This window comes from Camelus bactrianus, chromosome 8 (assembly GCF_048773025.1).
Source record: "Camelus bactrianus isolate YW-2024 breed Bactrian camel chromosome 8, ASM4877302v1, whole genome shotgun sequence".
NCBI lineage: Eukaryota > Metazoa > Chordata > Mammalia > Artiodactyla > Camelidae > Camelus > Camelus bactrianus.
This window is the reverse complement of record NC_133546.1, coordinates 6,800,307-6,814,567: the sequence shown is the minus strand read 5'-3', so window position 1 is coordinate 6,814,567 and position 14,261 is coordinate 6,800,307. Positions and strand designations below refer to the sequence as shown.

Here is a 14,261-nt window from a genome sequence, read left to right as displayed (position 1 = left end):
AGAATGCAGATTCTGATGGCTTCATCTGAGGTAGGGCGCAGTTAGCAAGCTCCCTGGTGACCACGCTGCAGATTCATGGACCACACTTTGAGCAGAAGGTTCTACAAGTGTCATTTGCTTGTGTGTACTTTCTTGAAAAATGACCCTGCCTAGGGCCTGGGAGATCAACAGTGCCAAATTAACATTAAATGTACCTGGCAAACAGGAAAATCTAATATAAAAAGAAATTAGAGGTTTTTTTTTTAATGCCCAAGGACAGTTCTCTTTACAAAAGGATTTGTGTCAGAGTACCTTTAAAAGTATCTCCCTAGCTTGTGCATTACAGCATGCTGCAGTTTACTAACCAAAACAATTTTAAAAAAAAAAGTACCAAATGAATTATCATCTGGGAGTAAATTACCTCTGAAATGTTGTAAAAAATAATATTAACATTGACCACTTCCATTTCTGAGTACTCACTGGGTGCCAGGGGTATATATTGCTGACCTTAAACAGAACTAACAATTATTATTTAGCAAGGATGAGTTCACTTGGGAATTTGCAGAGAAACTGCAATTTAGGACAAGCAAAGGCGCCAAGTCTGAGGAGACCAAGGGAAGGCTGGCTTTTATGGGGTTCCGGGAGAAAACTGGGGAGGCAGGTTTTGAACAAAAGTTCATTGGAGGAGAAAGAGAGTTTGGGGTTGTGGCTGCTTCACGCGATGGCAAATGACGGGTACTTTGCTGTTCCTGAGGACTGGGGAAATCTCTCTTCCTCCCTGTGTGAGCTGGGGTGAGGGCTATGTGCCTGCAAGCCTCCCTTCAAGGCTTCATGACTCCAATTTAAATCTCTTCCTTTACCCGTTATGTATACATAGTCTAATTGAATCTTCAAAATACTAATGAAGTGTTTCTCTTCGCATCTTCTGATGAGGTTTTAAATAATATGCTAGTAAGAAAATGTTCCAAGTGAAATACAGCGTCTCTGGCCTGATCCTGGCTGGTTGTCTTTTGAGCAGAAACCAATCTCCTGTCAGGGGAGCTCTGAACACCATATTTACAACAGATCGCTATTTATAATGTCTTTCTCCTCCTTGGCAATTTAAATTAAAATGTCAACTCCAAGAAATGTTTCAGAAAAGGCACCAGGAAGAATTGTAAAGAGAGCTGGATTAATCAAAGAAAGAGGAATAAAGTACTCTTTTAACACACAGGGAACATCACTGTTGATGTAAAACAGAAGTCTTGGCAGAATTAAAAGACAATCAAGAGACAAATGGAGCAAATAGCCTGCCATCAGCTCAGTAAATAAATACCAGGAAAGCAACATGTACGGTTTACCTGAGAGCAACCCTTTCTTCAATGAGTAACATTACTAGGTAACCGGACTCCAAACAGGCAAATGTTACCAAAGGCATTTCCCATCTTCCTTTGCTCCAAATTAAAGCAGGAAGACATCACTTAGATGGATGAATATATGATAAAATAAAATTCCAAGCTAGATACAAATGATAACATACTGCAGGGAGGGTATAGCTCAGTGGTAGAGTACCTGCTTAGCATGCATGAGGTCCTGGGTTCAATCCCCAGCACTGCCATTAAAGATAAATAAATAAATCTAATTACTGGCCCCCAATTTTTTATAAATAAAAAAAAGATAACATACTGTGTGGTTCCATTTATATGAAATTCTAAGAAAGCAAACTGTAATGACAGAAAGCAGATAAAGGTTTGCCAGAGGCCAAAGGTTGGGGCAGGGGATTGACAGCAAAGAGCCAGGAGGAGATTTGGGAGGTGACAGAGATGTTCTGCATCATGATGGCAGCAGTGGTTATATGACTCTACACATTTGTCAAAATTCACTGAATTGTAACCAATTTGCTGACTCCTATTGTACATAAATTATATTTCAATAAAGCAAATTTTAAATCTGTCTATCTGTAATAACTGGATATGGCACTTCTAATCTTTTGTATCTGACTCAGACTGTGCAAAATTTGGTAGCCCTTTGGCAATTGAAAAGAAGCACAGTTTCACTTCAAAATACAGAGCTAGAGGTTGTTGTAAAAGAATGAGGGCTGCGGCAGTCACCGCACACGACTTGCCAAGACTTCACTGGATGGATTCCAGCCAAGATATGGCTTTTAGTCTCTCAATGTCTTTGGACACCCAGAAAGTGGGTCATCTTTCAGAATATCTGCGTCACTGTGGAGAACATGTTAGTAAATCAAAGACCAGCTGGATTTGTTCTTAAATTGGCAAAATGCTTGCTTAGAAGTACTATTAATCTTTTCATTCTCTGCACAGGGAAGCTTGGTTTTACGGTCTTGACTACCTTCAGTTGTTACCAGCATTTCATAATCTCTTGGTATAGGATATATATTAGGCATTCAACTTGTGCTTTGGAAAAGCAGAGATCAGGTGACTGCTTGATTCTAAATCTTAGAAGTTTGAAATTAAGAGTAAGGCTAAATATTTTTACAGAGTAGGTTGAAGTCCTGAAGCAGATATTGTCATTTTTTAATACAATATTATTTTGCCTGAAATATTCTGTCATTAATGCCAAAGCATTGCTCTGGACTGAATCCTCCAGATATAATTCTGCTTTTGGCAACAAGTTACAGAAAACCAGTTGAAATGGGCTTAGACAACAGGCACAGTTCCTGGCTCGGGGATCTGGAATGCTGGAGTTAGAGCAGCACCTGGGTTCTGCAGACCGGGTCTCCACATTAACCGTGCCTCCTCCCTTTCTCCACTGTGCTGATGGGGTGGCTTCATCTTCATTCTGGTTCCCTCCTGGGAGCAGGGTGCCTGCTAAGATCTGTTTGAGCTTAGCATTTCCTCATTAATTCCCCGGGGGAGGGGAGAGACGATTCCTTCAGGAGTCTCTGAATTAAGGGCGATGAAGGATTTTCCCAGAGGCCCTTTTCTCATTGGTTCAGAATGGGTCACATGCCCAGTCGTTGGCATAAAGGATAGAATTACCCTTAGGTAATCAGACATCCCTCTGCAACTGGAAACAGAGTCAGCTTCCCTGAGAACACGAATTGATGATGTGTGTATTTGGCAGAGGAGGGCGGGGTGGTGGGGGCTCTATTAAGAGAAAGGGAGAATGATATTGGGTCAACAACAAAAAAGGTGCACCGATGTCTAATTTATATCCACTGCTTTAAAAGTGAGCTGGGTTTTTTCTTGTTACAAAAGTAATATAGGTTTAAATTTGAATTTTAAGAGAATATTTATAGCTGAAAAGAAGAAAGTAAAAGTCACCATAGTCCCACTTCCCTGTGAGAACCATGAATGAAAGGATACAAGCATACTTTCAAACAATCAAGTAAGTATTATACTCTGCCTGCTGCCGACACTATGCATAATGGTTAGCGCTACAGACTTAGGGATCAGCCTCCTGTTTCTTCTACTTGTGATCTGTGTGTCTTCATTGGGTAAGCCACTTAGCTTTCCTGGGCCTAAAAATTTCTTCCTCCTTGTAATGTAAATAATAAAAATAATAATGCCTGTATAAGTTCCTCCAGCACTAATCCTCTAGTTCAGAGGTTGGCAATCTCCAGCCTGCAGGCCAGTCCTGGCTTGCTGCCTATAAAATTTTACTGGAATCCAGCCACAGGCATCCATTGCTGGATCCATATACAGCTGCTTCATGCTACAATGGCAAAGTTAAGTAGCTCCAGCAGAGGCCTGATAACCCACAAAACCCAAAGTACTTACTGTCTGGCCATTTGCAGAAAAAGTTTGCTGGGTTAGACCATCAGAACTCTCTTGTCTTGGCAAACTGTAACATGTCATAATTCTCTGTCATGTAGTAACTTAACTAGCCTGGAGATCTGATCAGAGAACTGTGATATCTGCAGAGCTACCGTGAAGGCAAGAGATGCTCATTTATTTTATCAGAATTAAGAAATCTACAAGGATGTTTAAATGTCAAGTTGTCTATCTGAATTGACAAGAGATCTTGAAATATGTGAAATATGATTTCCCTTAAACTCTGGGATGTTGACAACGGGATGGACCTGAGCAGAAGGAAATTGTTCAGAGTCTTCTGTTTAGAACAGGTGATGACAAGGCACCATCACAATGGATTTACTCAAAGTCAAATTCCTGTGATTGCTGGTAGAGAGATTTTGACTCAAAGGCTCGGGGAAATTTTGCCTAGATTTCCACTCAATCTGGACCAGATCTGGGGTTGAGTAAGCAGACAGTAAGGGCCCTGTTTTTACCAGCCAGGGTTCTCACCTAACAGAAGGACAAAGACAGGGCAACACTCTGACGGAACAGACACGGTTAGGGCACTTGACTTTCTGTTTCAACATTCATTCATCCCAAACATTGGCTGAACACCGAGCACTTTGCTTGGTGCTGCAGTGCAGGCCCTGCCCTCCAGGAACTACAGAGCTCGTGGAGAGAGGGACATAAGTAGACCATAAAGGCATGCAGTTGTGTGTGCTATGACTGAAGTCTGGTAAGCAGACGCACAGACTGGGGGTGATCAGTTCTACCTGCGCTTCGGGAAGCCCTCCCAGTGGAGGCAAAGTCAGAACCAGGGCAAGCCGAGGGCTCTTCAAGCAGAGGTAACAGAATATGCCAGAGCACAGAAATGTGAAACAGTTGTCGCTCAGGGAATTGAGTTATGAATCTTCTGATGCACTAGACCAGACATAGTAGTCTATATGCCTTATACATAGTAAGCAAACAGCAATATTCATCTGACTGAATCAAAGAAAAGACCAACTTCTTACATGGCCAGGTAGAGAAGAGTGGACTTTTCCTGGCTCAGAAAGATGCTAGATCCCAGTAAATGGACAGTTGCAGAAGGATAGCTTGCTCTTGAATTTACCATCACTCTGGCTTATGTGGCAGCATAAGGTTTGAGGATTTAATAGAGAAAGGAACTTGTTTCGATGCCACCTGCTTTCATCATTTTAATGCTTATTTTCTCCAATTTAATAAACGCACAAATGTTTTTACTTTAGAACACACCATTGTTCCTTGTTCACTCAACAGGTTAGCTGACAGGACTGCTGCTGTTAGCCTAGGAATAGATTCTCAGTGCAGCAACCAAATCTTTGTGAATTTTGACCTATTCCAAAGACTAGAGAACCAACCTTTTTATTCTCAGGTTTTAAGATATAATAAAGACAGACCCTGGTCAGTTCAGTAAGATTATTTGGTAGCTTTGAATCAGGTCAATGACAAACCTATAATATACTGTATATCACTACTGAAATCTGCTTCTTTTATATAGATCACTGTTACAGATGAGGAAATTAGTAATCCATCATTTTTAGATCTGGTGAGAACTCCCCAAATGAGGAAGTGCACACTTATACTGATGTTTGCTTGGTAAGTTTGGCTTGTGATGGATTCACAAGCTTGCGTCAAGTTTACAGCGAATCTCTTCCTTCCAGTCAGGCTGAAGTTATCCCTTACTTGTTCTCTGTTGTCTTCCCGTGTTGCTCTAGGTTCACGAGTGCGGTGGTTTATCAAGGACTCGTCATGCGCCTGGGAATTATAGGAGGCAACCTCTACATAGACTTTTTCATCTCAGGAATTGTGGAATTGCCTGGAGCCGTCCTGATCTTACTAACCATTGAACGTTTTGGTCGACGCCTACCCTTTGCAGCAAGCAATATAGTGGCAGGCGTGGCATGCCTTGTCACTGTGTTCTTACCAGAAGGTAATTGTCCCCCAAGTCTATTTGGCCGTCAGGAACTTGAAAAAAATATTAAAGTAATCGTGAATAAGGGTCTTTAGAAAATGTATCAAAATCTTAGTGCCGTGTCCACTCTAGTGAGGTCACGCTATTCTCTGCCTAATCGGTGTAACAACTTGGAGTATAAGAGAGTAGTTCTATAGATTTTTCTCTTTTCTCCATTTTTAGGTTTATTTATGGATGAAATACATGTGTGAAATCTAGCTTGTAGTGATGTACTTTATTTTTTAAAAATTTTATTAAAGCATAGTTGATGTACAATATTATATAAGTTACAGGTGTACAATGTAGTGATTTGCCATTTTTAAAGTTTATACTCCATTTATTGTTATTATAAAATATTGGCTGTTGTCCCCATATTGTACAATATATCCTTGTAGCTTATTTTATACATAATAGTTTGTACCGCTTAACCCCCTTCCTTTATACTGCCCCTCCCCTCTTCCCTGTCCCCACTGGGAAGTGTGCTCTCTACATCTGTGAGTCCACTTTTTTGTTGTTGTTATATTCACTAGTTTGTTGTACTTTTTAGATTCCACATATAAGTAACATCATACAGTGTTTGTCTTTCTCTGTCTGACTTATTTCATCATAGCATAATGCCCTCCAAGTCCATCCATGTTGCTGCGAATGGCAATATTTCATTCTTTTTATGGCTGAATAGTATTCTATTGTATATACATTCCACATCTATTTTATCCACTTATCTGTTGGTGGTCACTTAGTTTCCTTCCATATCTTGGCAATTGTAAACAATGCCGCTATGAACATTGAGGTGCACATAATTTTCAAATTAGTGTTTTTGGCTTTTTTCTATATACAACCAGGAGTGGAAATGATATAGTTTAATTTTGGTCACCTTTATCTGACTTATTTTTGTGATATCATTGACTGTGTTTCACACTTCCTGACCATCTGCGTATCACCAATCTCACGTGAAACACTGAGGTTACAAAAGGAAGAAAAACATATTTCTTGACTTCAAAATTTCACAACCTAGTAAGGGGTAGAGACACTTTAATGCTCTCACAAAAAACTGTGATACATGAAATAATACATTTGCTTACAAGATTTAGAAATAGGAAAAAAGGTATGAGGAGTGATCAATCCATGGGGATAGTCACTGGGTAGGAAAAACTTCCCAGAAGTGAGAACCAGGCATGTATGAAGAAGGAAGAGAAAGGAGCATACAATCAGGAAGAATAGGAGTGATTTTTCCAAAGCAAAGCATGGTTCTCAGAAGTATGAACGACTTTGGATGCTTCAGGAACCAGACGTTCTTTGTTTTCCCCTGAATATCCTGGCGGAAGCTGAGGAATCACCTGTCACCAGTGGCAATGGCCTCATAGCCAAGCCAAGAGCTTGGACATGGTCTTGGGAGCTTCTGGTGGAGGACAGGTGGCCTCCCCGTAGCTGCTGCAGTTTGGACAATGGCAATGAGGAGGGAGAGATGCTGAGAGCAGGAATTAAGGTCGCGGCAGCTGTGCCTGGATGGGAGAGGGCGATTTCAGAGATGTTTTGGAGTTAAATTTGGGGGGGCTTGAGGACTGGTGCGTGGTACAGAGGTTGTGGGTGACTCCAGATGCACTGTTAACACAGCCCCACTTACCTCTGCCACAGAGCACAGCGGGCGCTGGACAGAGGAAGCCTTTCCAACTCCCAGGGGAAGTGTGTTTATGGCAAGTTAATTATTTCCGCATTCCAGTGGGTGTGGGGTAGGAGATTGCTGGCAGAGCTGGATTCTCTGATAGCCCTTTGTGTCAGCACCGGAGAAGCTATCTTTTCATTTGAGACTCCTCAGAGGATCAGGAAAGAACTGATAATATTGTGGAAGTCAAAACAGACATTTACAGAGGAGTGAAATAATTATATAAAAATTTATGAAATCCAAACATCAGATAAACCCTATTTAAATAAAATTACAGAAATGCCCATCTTCAGAACAGAAGGGGAAAAAAATGGGAAGTCCTGTCACATTAGAATGGTTGATGATAAACAGAACTGACTGCTACGTTTATCTCACTTTCCTTGAGCGTATTAGTTTCCTAGCACCGCTGTGACAAAGGAGCACAGACTGGGTAGCTTGCAACACAGACGTTCGTTCTCTCACACTCTCGGAGGCTGGAAGTCTCCAGTCCAGGTGTGGGCAGGGCCATGCGTTCCCTGAAGGCTCCAGGTGAGGCTTCCGCCCCCTCTTCCCAGCTCTGGTGTTTGCCAGCCATCCTTGGCGTTCCTTGACACCATTCCAATATCTGCCTCCATCTTCACATGACCCTCTCTTCTCTGCATCTCTGTGCCTTAATTTAATCATTCTATCTGCAGAGACCCTATTTTGAAATAAGGTCACATACTGAAGTTCTGGATGGACATGAACTTTGGAAAACACTGCTCAACCTACCACACTGAATTAACACATTATAAGAGTCAGGGAAGATATCAGCTAATATACGTCTATTTAATATGTATTCATTGCCACCACTAAGCTAGGAGTGGAGACAGTGCAGTGAATGAGACAGACATCATTCCTGTCCTCGGGTTTTGTGCACAATGTAGTCCAAGTTGACAAATAAGGAACATTTGAGACTTCACTCCTCCATTTCTACTCCAGCCCTGTATAGTGTTGGGTTTAATTTTTAAATGTAGTTCCCTAAGACAGGGCCTTCTCTTTTCATTGCATTGGAATAGGAATTAAATATTAATTTTTTTACTCATTGCATGTGAAATTAGGAAAGAGGGGAGCAAGATGAACAACTGAAGTGTGGCCCAACTTTTCATGACGTAACCTTCCCTAGAAGATTTCCTCAGGCCCTAGACTGATGGGGATGGTTTTAATGTGCGTTGCATTCAGCATGATCCCAGAAAGCACTGAAAATCATGTGTCCAAACCAATATTGAAGTAACCAAGTGTGTGGGAATCAACCGCTTTATAGAGAACATTTTCATATATCAGAAAATATAAAGCAAAGCATAGACTTTTCTGTCTGGTCTGATCAGTTTTATTTTGTAGACAGAATTTCACAATGTAAGCTTTTATTTTTTAGTTGAAGTATAATCAGTTACAATGTGTCAATTTCTGGTGTACAGCAAATGTCCCAGTCATGCACATACATACATATGTTCATTTTCATATTCTTTTCCATTAAAGGTTATTACAAGATATTGAATATAGTTCCCTGTGCTATACAGAAGAAATTATTTTAATCTATTTTTATATATAGTGGCTAACAGTTGCAAATCTCAAACTCCCAAATTTATCCCTTCCCAACCCTTCTTCCCCAGTAACTGTAAGTTTGTTTACTATGTCTGCAAGTTTATTTCTGTTTTGTAGATGAGTTCATTAGTGTCCTCTTTCTCCCTTTTTTTTTGTAGATTTCACACATGAGTGATATCATATAGTATTTTTCTTTCTCTTTCTAGCTTGCTTCACTTAGAATGACGATCTCTAGGTCCATCCATATTGCTGCAAGTGACATTATTTTATTCTTTTTTATGGCTGAGTAGTATTCCACTGTATAAATATACCACAACTGCTTTATCCAGTCATCTGTCAATGGACATTTAGGTTGCTTCCATGTCTTGGCTATTGTAAATAGTGCTGTTGTGAACACTGGGGTGCGTGTGTCTTTTTGAATTAAGATTCCCTCCAGATATATGCCCAGGAGTGGGATTGCTGGATCATATGGTAAGTCTGTTTTTAGTCTTTTGAGGAATCTCCATACTGTTTTCCATAACTGCTGCACCAAATCACACTCCTACCAACAGTGTAAGAGGGTTCCCTTTTCTCCACACCCTCTCCAGCATTTATCGTTTGTGGACGTTTGAAGGATGGCCATTCTGACTGGTGTGAGATGATACCTCATTGTAGTTTTAGTTTGCATTTCTCTGATAATTAGTGATACTAAGCATTTTATCATGTGCCTATTGGCCATTTATATGTCTTCACTGGAGAATTGCTTGTTTAGGTCTTCTGCCTATTTCTGGATTGGGTTGTTTGTTTTTTGTTATTAAGTTGTATGAGCTGTTTGTATATTCTGGAAATTAAACCTTTGTCAGTTGCATCATTGGCAAATATTTTCTCCCATTCCATAGATTGTCATTTTCTTTTGCTTATGGTTTCCTTTGCTGTGCAAAGCTTATTTTTCTTAGCAACATTGAAACAAATTGCTCTTCTTCTGGACACATTTTATTTGTGTGTTCTGCAGATTCGGCTGCTTTTGTAGTCACACGCTGGTCATAGCTGATCAGCAAGGGTCAGCGATTCCCTGATGCTCCGGTGTGAATACCAAATATTAGCAGGGGTTCCTCACTTGAGTTGACAGCCCTTACTTCCACTTAGGGAGCTTTTGGACTTGGTTACTTGGGCTGTTGAATTAACATTAGAAAGACTTTTCCTCTCACCCGTTCTTGCCCCGTCATCAGCAGGATGACTGCCCCTGAGCAGAATGCTGATTAGTCTTTTAGAGGAATCAGCTCTAAAATCATCTCATAGAAAACCATTTAGCTGGTTTCCCCTCTACTAGGGCGACTTTTCATGGTCTGATGAATGAAACTGTGGATAAGAAAGTCCTTCAGGCTGTATACTCATCTAAGACTCACTGTTTTTTGACCCAAATTTTTGAACTCTCAGTAAAGCCTGAAAAGTAAAGAGCTTTTAAAAAATTCATACTCATCTGCCGTCTTTAATTTCAGTTTACTTAAGATGGCTACAAACCGGGCAGTTTTGGTAAGTCTTTTTGAAATGAAAAAGTTGTCTTCGACTTTTTTTGCTCTTTAAGCAAAAAGTCCGTTTATCTTACTCGAAATTTTCAGTACATTTTATTTCAGAACTCAGAGCAGGTGATACGTTCAAAGGAGATGTAAAATTGTGTTTGTTTAAAATCCTGCATCCTTTTATGGGGGAGGGTGTAGCCTGGTAGTAGGGCACATGCTTAGCATGCACGAGGTCCTGGGTCCAATCCCCAGTACTTCCACTTAAATAAATAAATAACTTAGTTACCCCCTCCCCAAAAGTAATTTTTTATGATAATACAAAACAAAAAATGTGTCTCAAAAATTAAATAAATATGTAAACCTAATCCCGCCAATAAATAAATAAATAAATAAATAAGTAAAATCCTGCATATTTTCTTCAAAACCTGAGATTTTAGTCCCAGTCACCTCCAGTAGCCTGACCAAATCCCCATCAGATGGACTCCCTTCTCTGTGCTCTCAAGAATCCATGGGTGATCGCTTCAGCTTCAGTCCTCATTCTTAAATTGTCTTGTAGTTTTTTGCCATTGCTGCCAAGAGATGTTTCCTGCCACTCCAGGATGGACTTGGCCTGTCCCTGGGATGACCGTTTTTGTGTGTGTGTGTAATAGTCACACATCACTTACACTGCTTACAAATTGTTTTCATTATACTCTTTAGTTCAAATGAACAGTGCAGTGTAGTGAGACTCCTCTTTCATTACACATTTCAGCAAAATCTCTGTCCCAGTGCAGTTTGATACTGGCCACTACTGTTTGGACAGAGTCGAGAGTTTTTCTCAAGAAAATGTGACAGCATTTTCTTAATATTTTACCGAATTGACTAGTTATCTGTATTCACTAAGCTAACCACAGATGTTTTTTGATGGTGCATGTGTGTTTTAATTTGGTTTCTTGGTTCTTGTTTTGTTTTTTTTCCCAGCAAACCATCAATTGTAAATTTAAATTGTCACTGACATTGTCAGTGGGGCTCACTTGTAGAGGAGTCTTGATTCAGGAGAAAAAGCTATAGCTGAAGAACCTAACCTGGATAATCACATTATTTCCATGGGAGCAGGCGGCGTCCTCTGCAGCCTGAGAGCAGCGAGAGGTTGCAGGTCGGGCTGGGACCCAGGGAATCTGGGCACCAGCTGCCACTTTCCACTGCCCGGCACCTGGCACCGCACCACCTGCTCACTGAAGGAAGGGGTGGAATGCATTTCCGCGTCCCCCTCCCTGGCCTTAATGAAAAAGTGCAGGCTAAATAAAACACATGTTTACAACTGTACCAGAGCAGGTGGCGGCCCAGCGCCTCAGCGCATCTCTGATGTTCCTCCCTCCCCAATGTGACTGTTAATGCGAGAGCTACAGGTGTTCTCATCTGGGAAAACATGGAGGACACCAGGACGTCCTCGGCCAGTTTGCAATCACAGTGCCATAAACTGGAGCCTCCCAGCAGTGATCCGGATTCAAGAACCTCCTTTTTCTCTGCTTGCCCTCCTAGAAAATTGTTTTATTTAATGAATTTTAGCCTTTTTTAAAATCGGTTGAATATTCTCTAAAGAGAACACATTACATCTACTGAGCTTGGTTCTCTTCTTTCATTCTCATTCGTGTCTACTTTTCTACTAAGAAATGATATATTCAGGAAAATGCAATAATTCTAGAAGACCAGAGGACTATTCATTGCTGAGTGTGCATAAATAAGTATGAGTGTAAAACGGAAAGCCTTCCTTTTCAAAGACAGAAGTCAGGCATGTGATGAGCGCCCTTGGCTTTGCTTTGGAGAGCAGATTACCTCTCGTTCATGCGGTCGTATGTCCTCATCCCAAGTCTGCTCAGAAAGGATGGCATAAATTATACAACATTTTTTTTAATCACTTAAAAAAAATTTTTTTATTAAAGTGTAGTTGATATACAATGTTAGTTTCAGGTGTATAGCAAAGTGATTCAGTTATACATATACATATATACGTATATGTATATTCTTTTCAGATTCTTTTCCATTATATTTTTTTTTAATTGAAGTGTGGTCAGTTATAATGTGTCAATTTCTGGTGCATTATATGTTATTTCAAAAAATTGAATATAGTTCCCTACACAGTAGGTCCTCGTTGTTTATCTATTTCATACGTAGTAGTGTGTGTCTGTTAATCCCCAACTCCTAATTTATTTCTCCCTGCCCTTTCCCCTTTGGTAACCATAGTTTGTTTTCTACACCCATAAGTCTTAAACGATAGAACTCTTACGAAATTAAAACACTAACTTTTTAGGAGAAAAATGGTTGGCTCCTTCTTCCCTTAAAGCACAGAAGAAAGAAAATATTTAATGGAGAACATTTGGTATTTCCCACTAGTTACTACGAAGGACAAGAGAGTTTCCTCACATACCAAAGCAGCCTTAAAACAGTTTGTTTTTAAATGAATGAACCCACCAGTAAAGAATCTGGCTCCTTCTGGACGATGTCTTAGGCAAAGGTGCAAGATTTGGGATGAGGGAGACAGTAACCGACACACACCCTAGTGGTAACTCCCGGCATAGCTGACCCCTTCCAAAGATCCCGGTCCTCGGAGCCTTGCTGCTCTCTAGAAACCAAAGTCAGTTTCATGTCCAGATTTTCCCTGGTCTGTTCGGAAAAGCAATTCTGTGTGTTATCACTGGATCAACAGAAAGAGGACAACTGGGCACCTGACTATGGTGATGGTTTTCAAGGACACAAGCCAAGACTACCTTCCAGACAGAAGGCCAGTGTACTCAGACCCTCTAGGAAGGCATCGCTTGGAGCATTGTTTTCAAGGTAGTGGCTACCCCACAAATAGCCTGAATTGTATTTCTGTAATCCAACCCTGCTCAGGAGGGCAGCCAGTGAACAAAATACTACCTGTCACCCCAGTGGCTGTTGTGGCTGTTGACACTTGGCTACAGTGTTAGACAGTGTCTACCATTTGCACTTAAAATTAGCTGATTTAGGGCTGGGAGAACACTAAGCAAATGCCTTTTGTTATCTTGTAAAGTTGCATTGAGAGCAGACCTCTAACTCTGCACTTCCAAACTTTCTGTGTTTGCAGGAATACTATGGTTGAGGACCACGGTTGCTACCCTGGGAAGACTCGGAATAACCATGGCCTTTGAAATTGTTTATTTGGTAAATTCAGAATTGTACCCAACAACATTACGGTAATTCCAACATATACATAACGGTATCTCCTAAGTAATTCTGCAGCCGCGTGTTTTAAGTTGACTTAAAAACCATGAAATTGTTTTCTTTCCTTGGCGACATATCAGCCTGGGGTGAATTCAGCCAGTGAAAAAGATACGTTTAGAGTTGTAGCTGCTTTTTGCATTATTATCATCAATATCTCTATACACAATCGGGTTTTTGTGGAAAGGCACTAGAGTGGAAATCAGAAAATCTGGTTGGTGTGCTTGCATCATGAGTTAAAGCTGTCTTCATCAGCCTTGCCCGGTTTACAGGCTGCAGCCTCCATTCTGACCACACTCCCTGTTTTGCAGCTGTGAGCAGCCAATTATTGAAGGGCCAGACGTAACAATATGCAGAGCTAGTGCAAATTGGCCGCCTTTCCTGGGGCTATATCCGTGGGCGCACCTTAGTGTCAATCTCGGGTGCCAAGGAGACAGCAGCGCCACAGAGCGGGCCGGGTAGCGAGCTGCTGGTGGAAGATTTCCACCAACACTGTAGACTCCCCCCCCAGCCTCACTGCGGCTCAGCACTTAACCCAGATGTGAACTGGTGCAGACTGAAAATGCTTTGCTTAGGGTATGAGAGAGCAGAAATTTTCAAAGTTAAAAGCTATGGAAGTGGGAAAG

At 40.9% G+C, this 14,261-nt stretch overlaps 1 protein-coding gene across 2 annotated transcripts in view; it reads left to right on the top strand.

Annotated features, from left to right (window-relative positions):
* Positions 1-14,261, top strand: part of SLC22A3 (solute carrier family 22 member 3) — an 86,969-nt gene that overhangs the window by 63,556 nt on the left and 9,152 nt on the right. For both annotated transcript variants that reach the window (XM_074368049.1, XM_010965783.3), the window contains exons 6-8: positions 5,239-5,336; positions 5,456-5,670; positions 13,502-13,610. In XM_074368049.1, the coding sequence (XP_074224150.1) occupies positions 5,239-5,336; positions 5,456-5,670; positions 13,502-13,610 (422 nt within the window). The remainder of the gene's footprint in view (positions 1-5,238; positions 5,337-5,455; positions 5,671-13,501; positions 13,611-14,261) is intronic.